This window comes from Corapipo altera, unplaced genomic scaffold (assembly GCF_003945725.1).
Source record: "Corapipo altera isolate COAL_440 unplaced genomic scaffold, ASM394572v1 24b, whole genome shotgun sequence".
NCBI lineage: Eukaryota > Metazoa > Chordata > Aves > Passeriformes > Pipridae > Corapipo > Corapipo altera.
Window position 1 is genome coordinate 8,393,847 of NW_020884888.1, and position 15,030 is coordinate 8,408,876.

General features: G+C 38.6%; 1 protein-coding gene across 9 annotated transcripts in view; it reads right to left on the reverse strand.

The window, feature by feature from the left end:
* FHOD3 (formin homology 2 domain containing 3) overlaps positions 1-15,030 on the reverse strand; it is a 387,784-nt gene that overhangs the window by 206,744 nt on the left and 166,010 nt on the right. For all 9 annotated transcript variants that reach the window (XM_027643906.1, XM_027643905.1, XM_027643904.1 and 6 more), the window contains one exon: positions 7,696-7,763. In XM_027643906.1, the coding sequence (XP_027499707.1) occupies positions 7,696-7,763 (68 nt within the window). The remainder of the gene's footprint in view (positions 1-7,695; positions 7,764-15,030) is intronic.

The window sequence follows — 15,030 nt, forward strand, 5'->3', positions numbered from 1 at the left end:
ACTTGAAAATCTTTCTCTATTACTAAGTGAATAAAGACAGGATGATAAAATCCGGGTTTCTATTAGCAATAGCATCGATGATGAGTAGGTCCTTATTCTGCCCTTCCTATACTTAATAGCGCATGGAGAATAGAAATCTACTGATCTTCTTTCCTAAGCATTCCTCCAACTCTGGTAGACCCTCACATATACAAAAAAATCCAAAACAATCCCATACTTTGCTCCTAATCTGACTGCCCTGGGCAGCAGTAGCAATGTGGTAGCACAGGGCTATGACCATAACACACTTCCATTACCCAAGAGCCACACAATTTCAAATATATATATATACACACACATAATTTCCCCATATAATTTCAAATGCTTATACAATGCACCATCCCAGTAGCAATGGAAAATTAACAGGCAATTCCTCTCAGCTGCCCTTTCGGCTGCCAAGCTCTGAAACACCAGAGCCTATATTAGAAATATGCCACAATTAAGCCTCCATAAGATTATTTTTAACTATTGTTACCTGCCTTCAGTATGCATCACATCTGCTAAAGCTACCAGCAAAATAATTACTCCCATTGACAAGACAACAATGATGTAGTAATAAGAGAGTTATGTTGTGCTCTATTAGAAACAGAAATCCCAGAGCATTTCTGTAGTCCAGCTTTTTTACTGGCTAAGTGACAGGTTGCATTTTACAGATCAAGATTGGCTTGCAATGTTTGCAGTTAGAAAAGCTCATTCTGGCTTGAAAACTGAGTAAACATAGTCAGGAAGTGATTGAAGGAGCATGGATCGCCAAGATATAATTTATAGTTACTTTCCCACACTTGAAACTATAGTTCTGTTCTTTGGACTCCAAAATTATTGATACAATTAAAATATTAGATTGCCAATCCAGAAGTGCCTGATATTATCTAATTCAATTGTCACTGTTTATTTCAGTCCATTTTAAAAGCCAAGTCATCTATTGCAAACAAATCTGGGAAGAAATCATTCCAAAAACATACACACACGCACATATATATACACATACGTACATAAACTGAAGTCCTATGAGTCCCTCAAGACTGTTCTGCCATTTCAATGTCAATTATTTACACAGCTACAAAACAGTTCCATGTATGGACCAGATGAGCCATTGGTTAAACAAGCAAGTCTTGTACTAAACATGAAACCTCAGCTCTACTTTGTGTCAGGACACTACTTTTAGAAGATGAAACAAAAACAGATCTCAGAGTCTGTTGTCTCAAGCAGTCACAAGCAGTCCATTTCTCTAAGACAAGTATTTTCATTCCCTGATACTTGGCAACTCAGAACCTACCCCAAGATAGGTGATAGGTAAGTTCAGTTGCTGTCTGCCTTCTGTCACATTCCCACCAGCACACGCAGAAGAATAACTTGAGAACAAGGTTGCCCTGGACTGGGATATCCCAAAACAGCAGTCAGTTGCTAGACATAACTGAGGTAGAAGCATTTTAGTGTTGAAGGGTTTGCAAGGACCGAGCAGTCAGTTTGTCTCTCAATGCAGTCTCCTTCCCCTTGCTAAACCTGTTGATTGCAAATGCACTTCACCCACTTTACTGCCCTCACCAGCTGTGCCAAGCTTCCATTCCTCTTCCGTCTAAGATTTTCCCTACACTCCTCCTTGATGACTCCACTAATTTTCTTCTGTCCACCAGCCTTTACACCTTCACAACTCATTGTATTTACATCTGTGTAGAAGCATGGCCATAACACGACACAGAGATATCAGTATTTTTATATTGTTCCCTTGTTCCTATTCTTTTCTCTATTTACATGGAGCAACATTTTATGACAGCATGCATGGAGATTACAATCTCTCTTTACTTTCAGTGAGGCAAAATATTTAAGCAAAAGTTTGACATCTAGTGATGACAATAATGAAAATTCACCTCCAAGAATCAATTTTGTTGCTCGAGGGAAGGGATGCCATGCAGAGGGACCTTGACAGGCTTGAGAGGTGGGCCCATGCAAACCTCATGAAGTTCAACAAAGTGATGTGCAAAGTTCTATACACAAGTCGTGGCATTCCCTATAGGTTGGGCAGAGAAGTGATTGAGAGCAGCCCTGTGGAGAAGGACTTGGGGGTGACAGTGGATGAAAAACTCAACAGGAGCCAGCAGTGTGCACTGGCAGCCCAGAAAGCCAATAAAATCCTGAGCTGCATCAAAAGCAGCATGGTCAGCAGGTCAAGAGAGGTGATTCTCCCCCTCTATGCTGCTCTTGTGAGACCCCACCCGGAGTGCTGCCTACACTTCTGGTGCCCCCAACATCAGAAGGACATGGAAATGTTGGAGCAAATCCAGAAGAGGGTCATGAAGTTGATCACAGCACTGGAGCACCTCCCCTACAAAGCCAGGCTGAGAAAGTGGGGTCTGGTCATTCTGGAGAAGAGAAGGCTCCAGAGAGACCTCGTAACAACCCAGTATCTGAAGGGGGCCTACAGGGAAGTCAGAAAGGGACCCTTCATCAGAAGCTGTAGTGACAGGACAAGGAGCAATAGGTAAAAATTGAAAGAAGGGAAATTTACATTAGATATTGGGAAGAATTTTTTTACTGTGAGGGTAGTTAGACACTGGAACAAGTTGTCCAGGGAGCTTGTAGATGCCCTAAGCCTGACAGTGTTCACAGCCAGGTTGGATTAGGCCTTGAGCGATCTGGTCTAGGGAGATGCCCCTTCACATGGTAAGGGGAGTTGGAAATCTTTAAGGTTCCTTCCAACCCCCTAATATTCAATGGTTCTCTGATATCAATATTTTTACTTCTTTTTTTTTTTTTAAAAATAAGTTTGTCTAAAGAAACTAAAGTAATTTCTAACAATAATTGCTGTTTTCTATTTGACATTTTATGGCACTGAGTTGGTAGAGACAGAATTTCATCTTTTGCACCTTCAGCAGACAGCAGATGAATCAACACACTGTGGGTTTTTCCTCCCAGTTAATAGAAGAATTAAAAATTATGAGAAAACTCAACTAGAGCAGACCGTACTAGGGATATTCTTCATGGTAGATAAGCAACAGATCAAACAACAGTCAGGCACTGTATTACATACCTGAGGAAGCTCAAGTAGATAGGGGTTCAACACTAAACAACGTTACCCATTTCAACTCAAAGATTCTCAATGAATGAGAATAGTGGTGGCTTCCCAAGTTTTCAGGCTATAGTTGTGGTGGAAGTAGTTCACATTTTATAGTCCCATTAAGAACTGTTTAGATCTGTAACATTGTCTAGAAGGCACTCTATTTGCCAATGAAACTAAGAAACTGATTTTGACATTTAATGTATCATATCTATTTTATTTATAATCTCTAAACAGTAATGAGACATCTTCTTTGTAAAACAGGATTAAACAGATCTGTAAACTGCTACACAGAACTCTGGTGAATTTGATCTGGGAAGGAAATGAAAGTTTCTCTCTTTTTCATAACTTAATCAAGAATGCTTCCAAGGGGGCTCTTGAAGGGGAGAGGTGGCAGACAGCCTGCCCCACAAATGATGACAGCAGCCCCTAAATCAAGTGTCACACAGCTTCAAACCCTAAGGAGTCATCAGTCATGCTTGCAAGAGGGGAAGGAGCAGCCTCCTTCCTTGAGATCAATGAGGCAAACACAGAATACTCCTTCTGCACTCCTAAGGATGATTGATGACTCCTTAGCAGCTGAAGTGTGTGACATTTGATTTCATTCACTGATAAGATTGTGTCTATCCAAACACCTTCTAGATAATGTTTCCAGGGCCCCTACATAGCTGTTCTTTGTGACATTTTACACAAAGCTCAATTGTTCAATGATTAATGAATTTCTCAACAATAGAAGAAAATTCTGTAAGAGAATTTTGTAACTGTGTCCCTTGATACTCTGATCACAACATAAAATATGAATCTCGGCTCCTTGAGAAAACTAACAGGAGACCTCCTGCACTTGTCAAATGACACTCGGTTGGGAAAACAGTCGTAAAAGAAAACTGGCTTTTTTCCTCAAGACTTTAAAGCATACACTTCAGGTCTGCTTTCCAGAAAACCTAATGCATTGAGAGATTAAAAATATTTTCCAAAACTTTAGGAAAGACTTGAACGTGCCTTATAGCTTTCTTATTTTTCCTACAATGCCATATTCTTACCCAGTTATTTCATATTTTGAAATGATGAAATCAACATGATTTGTAACTATGCTTTGTAACTACAAGGAGTTTATAAACCCTTGTTATAGGTTCTAAAACGTGCCTGCTTTATATTACACCCAGTTGTATCACAGGTCATGTTAAATTGTGTAGCCCAATTTACATTTATTACTGTGCTTATATTCAATTTTTTTTGTTTTTCAGATTGATATTGAATTAAATGTTTTAAGCACCTGTATTTTTAACTCTCTTATGATATCATGACCAGGACATTAAGTACATTGTTTGAGCCTGATTCTGTAAGTGCCGTGTTCAGCTGGATTCTGCCCAGTGCCTTTGGGAATTTCAGCACTTTGCACAAAACCCATGAATTCTGATAAATACAAGAACCAGGCAACTCAGTATTCTGTCAGATAAGACATTCAAAGAGAGATAAGCTATATTGGTTGTCAATTATATCTTACTTTGTAAGTTTTTTTGTCAAAAAGCATACTACTAAACCAGAAGAAGAATACTGTAGTATAATCCAGAAAAAGATGATGACTGTGGCTCTCTCATCCCTTCAGAATGAATGACAGGAGTTGAATGGCATTACTGTCAAAGAAAAATGCTCCACATAACCTTTATCATTTTGCCAAAACCAGCCCACCAGAAGAAATCAAAGAGAAATTCCAAGTTTAGACTTGCCAAATGGATCTTTCATCTAAATTTTGAAACAAAGGCATTGCTTTTGCCAAGCATTGCTAAGCTTTCCTGAGGCCTCGCATGAAAAATCAAGAACTCCGACTATTTGGAAATCATAGTCAATGTAAAACTTGGGCTTATTCCCACTTAATGCAAATAAGTCACTGCACATTACCTTGAAGGTCTTTAAATTAAAAATGATACTGACACAGAACTGTGCCAAATTAATTCAGCTATAACGAAACGATTATAAAAAAATATGAACTGTCTTGGCATTTAAAAACATGAAGAAGTGTCCATAAAAGTCTCTCTGAAAATTTGTTAAAATGAAAATAAGGACATTTTTTTAAGTCAACATTTTATTGCCAAAATATTACACTCTCAAGGAATTTAAAATACTGTACATAAGGGCACCCAAAATAAAAAAAATATATTTATGTTGAAAAACACACTTTTAAAAAACTTTTAACATAATGATAAATTTCTAATGATGGCATACATTCATGTCACAGACTAAAAAATAAAATCAGGCTTGACCTTTTGGACAATGGTGTTTTCTTTACAATATAGACTTATATTTACTTGTGTTTTTCTTCACTAAAAAATTGAAATAGCTTTTCTTTCTAAAACAGACACAAAAACTATCTTACATTCTCTCTCATGGTTAATTATGAGATAAACTGAAATTGTATGTGAAGGATGCCCTTAGCAATGCTGGTAACTGTTGGCAGCCGACAGGTAAACAGGGGGTTACAGGGTCTCATTATCAGTGAAGTGTACTCCCTTAAACACTTGAGCATACTATATGAATGCTCTCCACTTTGAGGAAGACCTCTCAATTACCCACTAATGAGAATCTGTACTTTAAGAGTATATGAAGATTTTTTTAACGGTATGTTTGTTCAACAAATAGCCACAGTTCTACCAGAAAGAGCTACTTTAAGTGGTAACTGATAATTCCCAAATTTCTTTCCATACCACATACATTAGAAAGCAGGCAAGTTGAATTCTTCAAGGAAAATTATGCTTTGAAACTGTCATGCAAGTTTCACTTAAAAACTAAATTCATATGTATGCGTGTATCACTTTTCCCTTCCCTCTCACTACTCTTCAAGCCAGCTGATCCGCTGGAAGAGAGAAATCTTGTTGGTGTGTTTCACTGAAAGTACTGAGCACTATGTGCTCAGAAATACCTACTCAACTTCAAATAACCTAAATGGAAGAGAACATATATGAATACCCAAACTGGAAGAACTCAGGATGGGAGGGCATGGGAGATGCAGGATGGGTGGGAAGAAAGGCTTAGTAATAATTTCTAAATACGTGTGAGTGCCCAGATTAACCAGTGGAATACATAAAATCAGAGAAATACAAATACTACCCAGAAACAGCTGAGCTGAACAAAAAGAGAAGAAACTAGAGAAGACTCTTGGAAAGCTGCCTGATTTCCTCTGAGCACACAGTCCACCTGCTTGGCAAGCTCACAGGGAAACCCAGCCTGCATCCTTGTGACTCTCAAACAGTCTCTCCCTTGGAATGCCTTGAAGAGACAATGGCTTTCCCAATTTGCGGTGATGAGATGACCAAACTGTTTTGGAACTGGAACTCCTCCTTTGTCCAAAAATTTCAAAATTCAGGGACATTTTTCTGACCCAGAAGGCATCTTTAACTACCAAAATTTTACATTAAATGGTCTGTCCTTCACCATTCACTCCTATTGTTCAGAAAATCTTAAATCTGGCATAACTGCCTAACTTTGAAACCTATAAAAAGCATTGTATATTTAGAAAATTTGCAATTCTGCAGTCTTACAGATTTTTAAAATGTTATTCTTAGAATAAATGTCTGTGTAAAACAAAGCAAAAAATGATAAACCCAGAGGTTGAAATCCTTCTACCTACCTCTTGTAGCTAAAAAAAGGATTATAGGTTGTCGTCCTCCATTTGGATCCATTAGTAAAGGGAGAGAAGTGCTCTTCTTATTGATTTCACTAATATTTACTGATGGAAATGGAATGTATCATACTGAATTCCATGTTAGAATCACATTGGCAGCATGCTCTAATTCTCACAGATGGGGGTTTTTTTCATTTCTCCTGACCTGTTCTCTCCAACAAGTTTCCTTCCAGCCCTGAAGCATTCTCGAGTCCTTCTTATACAGTAAAACCAATATGAAATCCAAGCTTTCAATTTAATTACATTTCTTATCATCCGTATCACCTGTCTATCACATTGTCTACTTCCCCATGGGACCCAAAATCCTCCTGATTTCAAGTCTCCGCCATAAGGAACACTCACATTTAAATCCATGCCTTTCCTCAAAATGATCAGTCACTACCAGGTCCTCCTCCGCTCTATGAAGTATCTTTCTCACTAGTCAGTAAATCTTTTTCTCTAAACTCAATCTAAATTCAAACACCTTCAGAGATCTCCCAGTACATACTGGTTTCTCAACAGATTTGTCACATCTCCCACATCCGTTTTTAGTTTTTGATGTGACTTAAACCTAGACTTTGTCCATTATAAGGCCAACATTCCCCTTCCAGTCTTCCCAATACAGAACTATGCCACTGTCTAATAAGCAGTCTAAGATTCCAGCTAAGAGTTTCAATTTTCTTTTCTCCTTTCCTGGCAGGTTTCAGCAACTCACTGTGCCATTATGCCATATCTGGTTCTGCCTTCTGACAGACTGAAGGAGCAGGGGAAGGTTTGTAGACCATAAAAAGAAAAAGCCCTAAGAAGTAACTGGCTAAGTGCACATTACAAGTGAAGTCTTAAAAGTCTCTTTTGCCAGAAAAAGGAAGTTATTCCCAATATTTTAAAAAAAGAAATTAAATTCATGTTCAAATCCCAGAACAGATAGTCATTATTTGCTCACCTGAAATATTTGTTTCAAGGAAAAAAGTGCCCGTCTCAGTTCCCGTCCATTGGAATTGTAAAGTTTTTCTGGGAAAAGAAAAAAAGACAACAGAAAGAAGTTCAGCATAAACAAAACTGACAACATTGCAAAAATGTAGTACAGCTTTCAAAAGAGTCATAGAACCCATTTTCCATTAGGAAGACTGCTCTTAAAGAAATTAGCTTTTTAAAAAATATATATACAGGACTTATTAGTTAAAAATGTGCATGTAAACCAGGGTTTTAGTTCTCCATAACTTCAGATAGCATCTCCCAGGTAAATTCACAATAGCTTCAACAAGATTAGTGAGAAACAATTCTCTCAGGAGTTTTTGAAAATGCTTAGAAATACTGCTCTTTCTACATTAAGATAAATTTAGGGCTTATTGAAAGTACCAGATTAATCTCAAAAAAACTCAGCTGAGAGTACTCTTTGCTTTTGTTATCAAAGCTAGAGCCACTGAATCCCATCCTTGACTGCCTTCCCTCTAGACATTCTTTTCTCATGTTCTCATCCTTCTATTGTTAAATCCTTTCTACAATAGCAATGAACGTTAATACCAGAAATAGTCGGACAGTCTGTTCTAAGCATAATTCAAAACAGTGTTTTATTCTCATGAAAACTGATCTTGATCTTTTTCTAAATGAAGTAGAAGCTTTCTTTTCATCATCCAATACTGAAATATATTACTTCATTTATTCCCCTACATACTCACATAAATAATTTAAAGAAGACAAAAGCAACTCCTCTGCTGTGTTTCTGAACCCTGATACAATGTTTGTGCCTTTGGAAGAAATCTTGGACTGTGCATCTCAAGTTTATTCTTGCAAATTCGGAAGCAATTTGTGACTATGTAGGGATGGAGTAGAAGGTGTGTTCTTCAAATATTCCTAGTCTATTATGCTTCGCACATCTGATAGAAAGAGACTTTATGCAACACTTCTACAGCTCTAAATTGAATTTGATTACTCTAATGCAATCTGAGGACAATTAGAAAGGAAAATCAAATTTTCATAATCACCTCACATGCCACACTTTGCCTCATCCACAGATCATCATGTGAGGACTGTCTCTGCAACAAACAGAGGCCAGCAGGTCCTGAGATAAAAGCTGGAATGTTCATGGAGCGAAAATATTCTTGTGAGAAACTTAACTGTTAAACTCCAACATTTTATTTCTTACTTTCCCTTGTCTATTTCTGTTTTAATTACTACTTTACACTACCAAACCAAATTAAATTTTATTTCTCTTTCTCAGGAAGTTGCAAAGAAGGCCTAGAATTTGAGTATTCAATGCATTTATAACTCACTAATCATTTTTTACTTCAATCAAAGAAGGTGGGTTTTACTTTTAGAAAAACATTTCTTATTCTCAACAGTCATCTTCAACTAAAGGAAAAATGCAAAGTAAAATTTCAGAAAAACTGACATTTTTTTTTTTAACTTTGAAAATAGTTTTGTTCATCCCTAATTCCCTCTGATTTCAAAGGTAGAATGTGTAGAATTGGCAAAACTATTGTTGTTGTAAGTTGTCTCCTTTCTTGCACTTTTTATAGAGTCCTGACAAAACATTGGAGGAACAGACTTCACTTCAAGCCATAAACTTAGAGGCACACTTTAATTACTCTCACTTAAAAACACACTGGCATGTGAAACTACATTTCTTGGCAGGATAAAGAGTAAATTTGTCAGGAAAGCCTAAAGAATAATAAAGATCTTCTAAGACCCGGTCTGTCAACTTTACATGCCATTATTACACAAAATATTCCTTTCTGAAAGATACCTCCATCTGGCATTTGTTATTACTAATTTTCCTCTATTCATAATTCACCAGCATCATTATGAGCAGAATGTCTCCAAACAAGGCAGTGCATTATCATCTTAATTAAGAGAGGCACCATTTCTTAAAGTGCTGGCAACTTTGTACATAAATATCAATGTCCTAACAAATGCCATCTGTTGGTCTTGGTCTTTAACAGGAATCATCATCCCAGCCTGGGGTAAAGTCCTAACAAACTATTGTTATGATACCATAACACTGGTCGCTTTCATTGGGGCGTGAAGAGTTTTGGTACATCTCAGAGGAACAATGCTGCACATTTTTCTCCTTGGTCTTTTCACAGAGCATAACATCATCCTTGGCAATCGGCACAAACAATGCTCTCCCTGCTTGTCCATAGCAAAGAGGAGAAGTTATTGACTGCAGCTAAAAAGGGGGTCTGTCATTAGAGCTAAGAATCAATAACTATTGGAAGTATCAAGTTTGACAGCAGTCATGGCAAAAAGACAGCAGCACATATCACAAATGCTTGAGCTGGCTTGAAAACACTTCTGAGGAGTGGCAGTCCAGGCAAGTCATCTCAAATCTGACATCTATTACCAAAGACATTCACTGGTCCCTCCTCGTGCAGAGCTGATCCTGTTGAATCAGCTCAGATATACAAGTTCCTCACCTCTTCACCTTTTATTCTTACACATGGGCAATATACTGTCTATGTAAGTCCAGCACTTCTTACAGTGGGAGCAGCCACCAGAAACATTCATGGAGCATAACCCAAGGAGGGAAGTGGGATGGAGTCATGCTTACATTGTGCTACATTCATCCAAGACGAACCTCACCCAGGGCAGGAAAGCCTGTATAAGCCAAGGTACTGCACGGATCCCCTTATAAAAGTCTGTAGTTTTACTGTGTGTGATGTTTTTCAGGAAACAGTAAATGCATACAACAGATTTACAGCTCAGGGACACTTGCTAAGGTGCTCTCAAGGCCTTACAGAATTCCCATTTGTCAACAACTTCAATACTACAGAACTTCAGGTTTATCCCAAAAGATCCAGACTGCAACTGAGCCTGTGAAAATGCATCAGAAGAAACTAAAAGGCAAAAAGCACTTCTGAACTCTTTTTCTGTGGTAGAAAATCAGATTTAAAAAAACCAGAGAGGAAAAGGCACATTTGCTTATGATGTTTTTACACTGCAGATGATTCTGACACCAGATAGCAAATGTTTTCTAATGTTTGTTGTTTTACATGAGCAGTTTAAAGTGTTGCCCTCTTAAACAGACTGAGAAATAACCTTCCGTGCTAAAGCATAGAGGTGACTAATTCCCATGGTGCATCCCTGGCAGAGTTGTCTTAAATGGAAACAAATGATGCCTACAGCTTTGAAACAGGAGTCCAACCTGCTACTATCATGAGGTGCTCCAAGGACAGTCCAAAAGACCCATGTGCTCACTGCTTTGTTATAAGGTGTAGATAAGCTTGAATATGTACACTAGGACTGCTTTATGCCAGAAACCAAATCTCTGAACTTCAAGCAGGAAAACGTGCTGCTACACCTCTCTCTGAAACTTCACAAGTCTCTGACCCTTTGGTAAAACACCTTTCCTGTCCTTCCCTAGGTTAGGTACAGTCTGGAGACATCCTACATTCATATACTTCAAGATTAGAGAAGATAAAACAGGTCAGGGAGTTTGTAGGTGAGGGAGTTAGTGATATCTGACTGTAATACCTATTAATAATGGTGTTTCTGACAGTTATGTCCTGATAAGCAGGACAGTCGCAGTCATTTTCTACTACTTCTCTTAAAGAAATAAAGAACTGCACCTGCAGCCATGAAATAGGTTTCATTGAACATACCAAGATGACAGAAAATTCTCCTGGTGGTTCCCTCTGGCGTTAATTAACACTAGAGGGCACTGCTTATTTCCTTATTTTATGAAAGAAAACTGCACTCTCCTCCACGGGCTTCCCACTGATTGACCAGTACTGTTTGGGATGCTGAACTGGTACTTCATTATCCCTGAAACCCTGCTTTTAATGTGCAGACTGTAGGACAGCCTAGGAAATTAAAAAGCATCAGCACTGCAAATTTCAAACATTCAAAATCAGTCAACTCTTTTGAAAGGGGTAGAAAAACCAGGGCCTGAGTTTTATTTACCTTTTTGCAAAAAAACAAGAGTCATATTTGTTAAATTATTGTCCACATCATAGTGGGTAGGTGTATATCCTTGAAAGACGAAGAGATTCCCTTAGCTAAGCACCTCTTTCTAGAGACAGGGCATCAAAATAACTGGGTTTGTGATAGAGACAGACATGTGTGAGAGGCAGCAACCTACAAGTGCCTATTTTTTGCAGGGGCAGAACTTTAGTTGAGAGAAGGCTTCACACTCTAAAAGAAAAATATTATTTGCTACTCTGTATTTTTGTTTACTTTTACTTTCATGAAAAATAACTCATGTTAAGTGAAAATAGATTTCTACAGGTGAATTTGGTGCAAATGTAGCAGTGGAGGGAAGGCACTTTGGTTTGCAATCTGTATCTTTTCAGAAAGGAAGTCTTTAAAGATCTTTTATTGGACCACTAGCAGCTTTCAAAAGGGATTCTATATTTTCAAAGATGACTGTCAAAGGCTCAAATTTCACTGTGTATTCAACTCTTTTGACTACATGTGAAAAGGGATTTTTTAAAGAAAATAATAATTGGTCCTTATATTCTTAATTAAAATACTGACTTTTCTTCTTCCTTCTCTGGGAAAAATGAATGTTTTCATTCCACAATAAAACAAGAAGCAGACCTGGTTGAATATTGCTTGGTTTAGCCTCACATGTTACACCTGACCTCTGACCGACAGAGTACCATCCTCCTCCCTTCCTCTTCCATCACACCCATTGAATTAGTCCCTGGGATATAGTAATTTATATAGCATCAGCCTTTTGAGTTGTTGGCAAAGGCTCGTGAACATCTGGCTAAGCACAAATGGGAGTTGCTCTGCTTCACTTGTTGCTGCCTGAATGACCTCCATGTCTCCCATCCATGCCTCTTTTCTTTAAACTATAATTTCAAGATGAAGCTCCTTTCCTTACAAAAACATAAAAGAGAGATTAACTCCACATTTGATTACATTAGCAGGGTACCTGGTGCATATCTACCTAAACGACATTTGAAACATTTCCTGCCATTCATTTCTACCTTGCACGGGAGAGAAGTAGAAATATTCTCTGGCTTTCAACAGCCACTCGCAAACTACTCAGTAATTAGAAACTAAAAACTTAATTACTCTCCCTGCAACAATGAATAAAACATTATTTTAAGTGCTCACTAGGAAAAAGTATTAGTGCTAAAAGTAATAGGCTGTCAGAATTTAATGAACTGCCCACCTTTCCAGAGCACTGATGGGAAAAAAAACTTGAAAGAATAAAGAAAAATGTTTATAATGATAAAAAATCTCTTTCTGTGAAGGCCAAGTGCCACACTTCTAAATTTATTATTACACTATCCCAATTTTAAAGTGTGTTATTTTATCTGAATGAGTGTATACAACTATAAAACTAAGGAGAAGTCTGAGCAGCACAGCAAGAAGTCAGGCATATGGGTCCAATCCTGTGAACAGGCATCAGGAAGCAGTCTGGTAGACTTCACTCGAGTAGGCCCATGGGTACATATAGTGCTGCAGAACTATAAAAAAACTGTATATAAAACTAATTAGCGTAGTGTGCCAGTCTTTCACTGTATGTCAAACAAACTAAAGCAGTTCTCTAAGATAGATCTGGTCCTGTGCCAAGAATAGGCTCTTTTCTTAGTGTTGCTTTTGTCCATGAAAGTTAGTCATAAATGTGTTGGCCAGACAAGGCACTCTACTTTTCTCCCTAGACCCCCCAGAAAATGCATGGAGAAAGGATTCATTCCTTTCCATCCACACAGGCACATTGCCCACTACTGCATTAGCACAGTCGCTGCTTCTGCTGAGATTACTTCATTTTGCATATTGCAAATTTCCTTTTTTCCTCAGAATCTGATCTTATTTCTCTGTATAAATAGTTAGGCAATAATTAATGCAATGTCACATATGAACACAAGGTAGATATTCTCCCACTGATTCAGGGATAAATGATTAGCACTTAGTACAGGAAAGGAGTTTTCCCACAATAAAGGACCTTAGGCCAAGCAAGTGGCTGCGTACAAATTTTGGGAAGCTGAGTCCACGCCACTGTCAGCACCGACTGCTTTGGAGGAATGTGCAGGCTGCCTCCAAGGAATGCTGTCCCGGCTTCCCGTCAGGGATAAAACCTCCCTCCCCTCCTTTTCATTCAGACACACAGCAGCTGCTTAGCTAATTATCTCGGACAGTGGGTCCCCTCAGCGAGCAGCGTCCTTTGCCCCCACTGGGAGAGGGGAATCCTTTGTTGGGGAAGGATCCTATTACACCCGCATATGAGAAGAGCTCAGCTTCAAGCCTGCATCCTTATTCCCTTTCTCTGTAAAGGACCCGCAGGTGGGGAGTGGGAGGAGGGAAAGACAAAATAGCGTTGGACACCCTTTCCTATCCCATCCCCTAAAGCCATGTTGGCAGAAGCTCAAAGCACAGAGTGCAAAGAGACACCTGCAAACTCCAGGGAGCCTGTGGGTTTGGACAGACAAGCAGGTAGAACTCCAGGGCACGATTTCCCCTGGGAATGAAAAATACCCTACAGAGCCAGCACTTCAGAGCAATTTTGTACACTCGCACACGTAGGGATTTTCCTGCCTCTTTGAGGGCAGAAACTGGCAATCCTGCTGCTGCAAGAAGTACCCGGCAGAAACAATCCCTGGATTTCCACAGGGAGAGTACACAGGGAAGAAACCCTGCTTTGGGAAGATGTATCGGAGCTAAACTTTTTTTAAATGTCAAACGCCTTAACTTCTATCACAAGGGAATTAACAAAACTGTCAGTACAAGAATGATTATATGTTTAAGTTCACTGAAAAAAGTATCCCCTCCTCCAGGTGCAAGTGTCCTCCCTAATTCTTGCTCCTGTGTTTCCAAGAGATATGAAATGAGTTTCAATCATTTGCGGGAAAATGAGTAACATGTAGAAAAGTCCAAAGGACCAAGTAGAAAGATGATGACCCTGAGGATGAGGAATCAGAGACATGCAACAACAGAGAAACAATTCAAAGAGAAGTACAGAAGAGCAGAGGGAAGTCAGTAAGAGTGAGAACAGACAGCAGGAGAGATGAAGGTCTGGAGTGCCATTAATATGAAAACAATAGTGTTTAAAGAAAGTAATAATGCTTAAACAATCAGCTACAGAGAACTAAACTTAATTCTTCAGAAGTATGGAAAGACAGAGTGAGAAACCAAATAATCTGTGTAAAACAGAGAGAGAAATCATCCTTTCAGGGTAGGTTCTTTTCTTGCTGAACACATCATTCCTGAATGCCCTGGAGGCTCCCCTGTTCTTGATTCCAGGTTTTAGCCAATGCTGGAGGTTCAATACCAGCTACAGCAATATGTAAGAAATTCAGTGAGATTTAAAAGAAGAAAGTTTTTATGT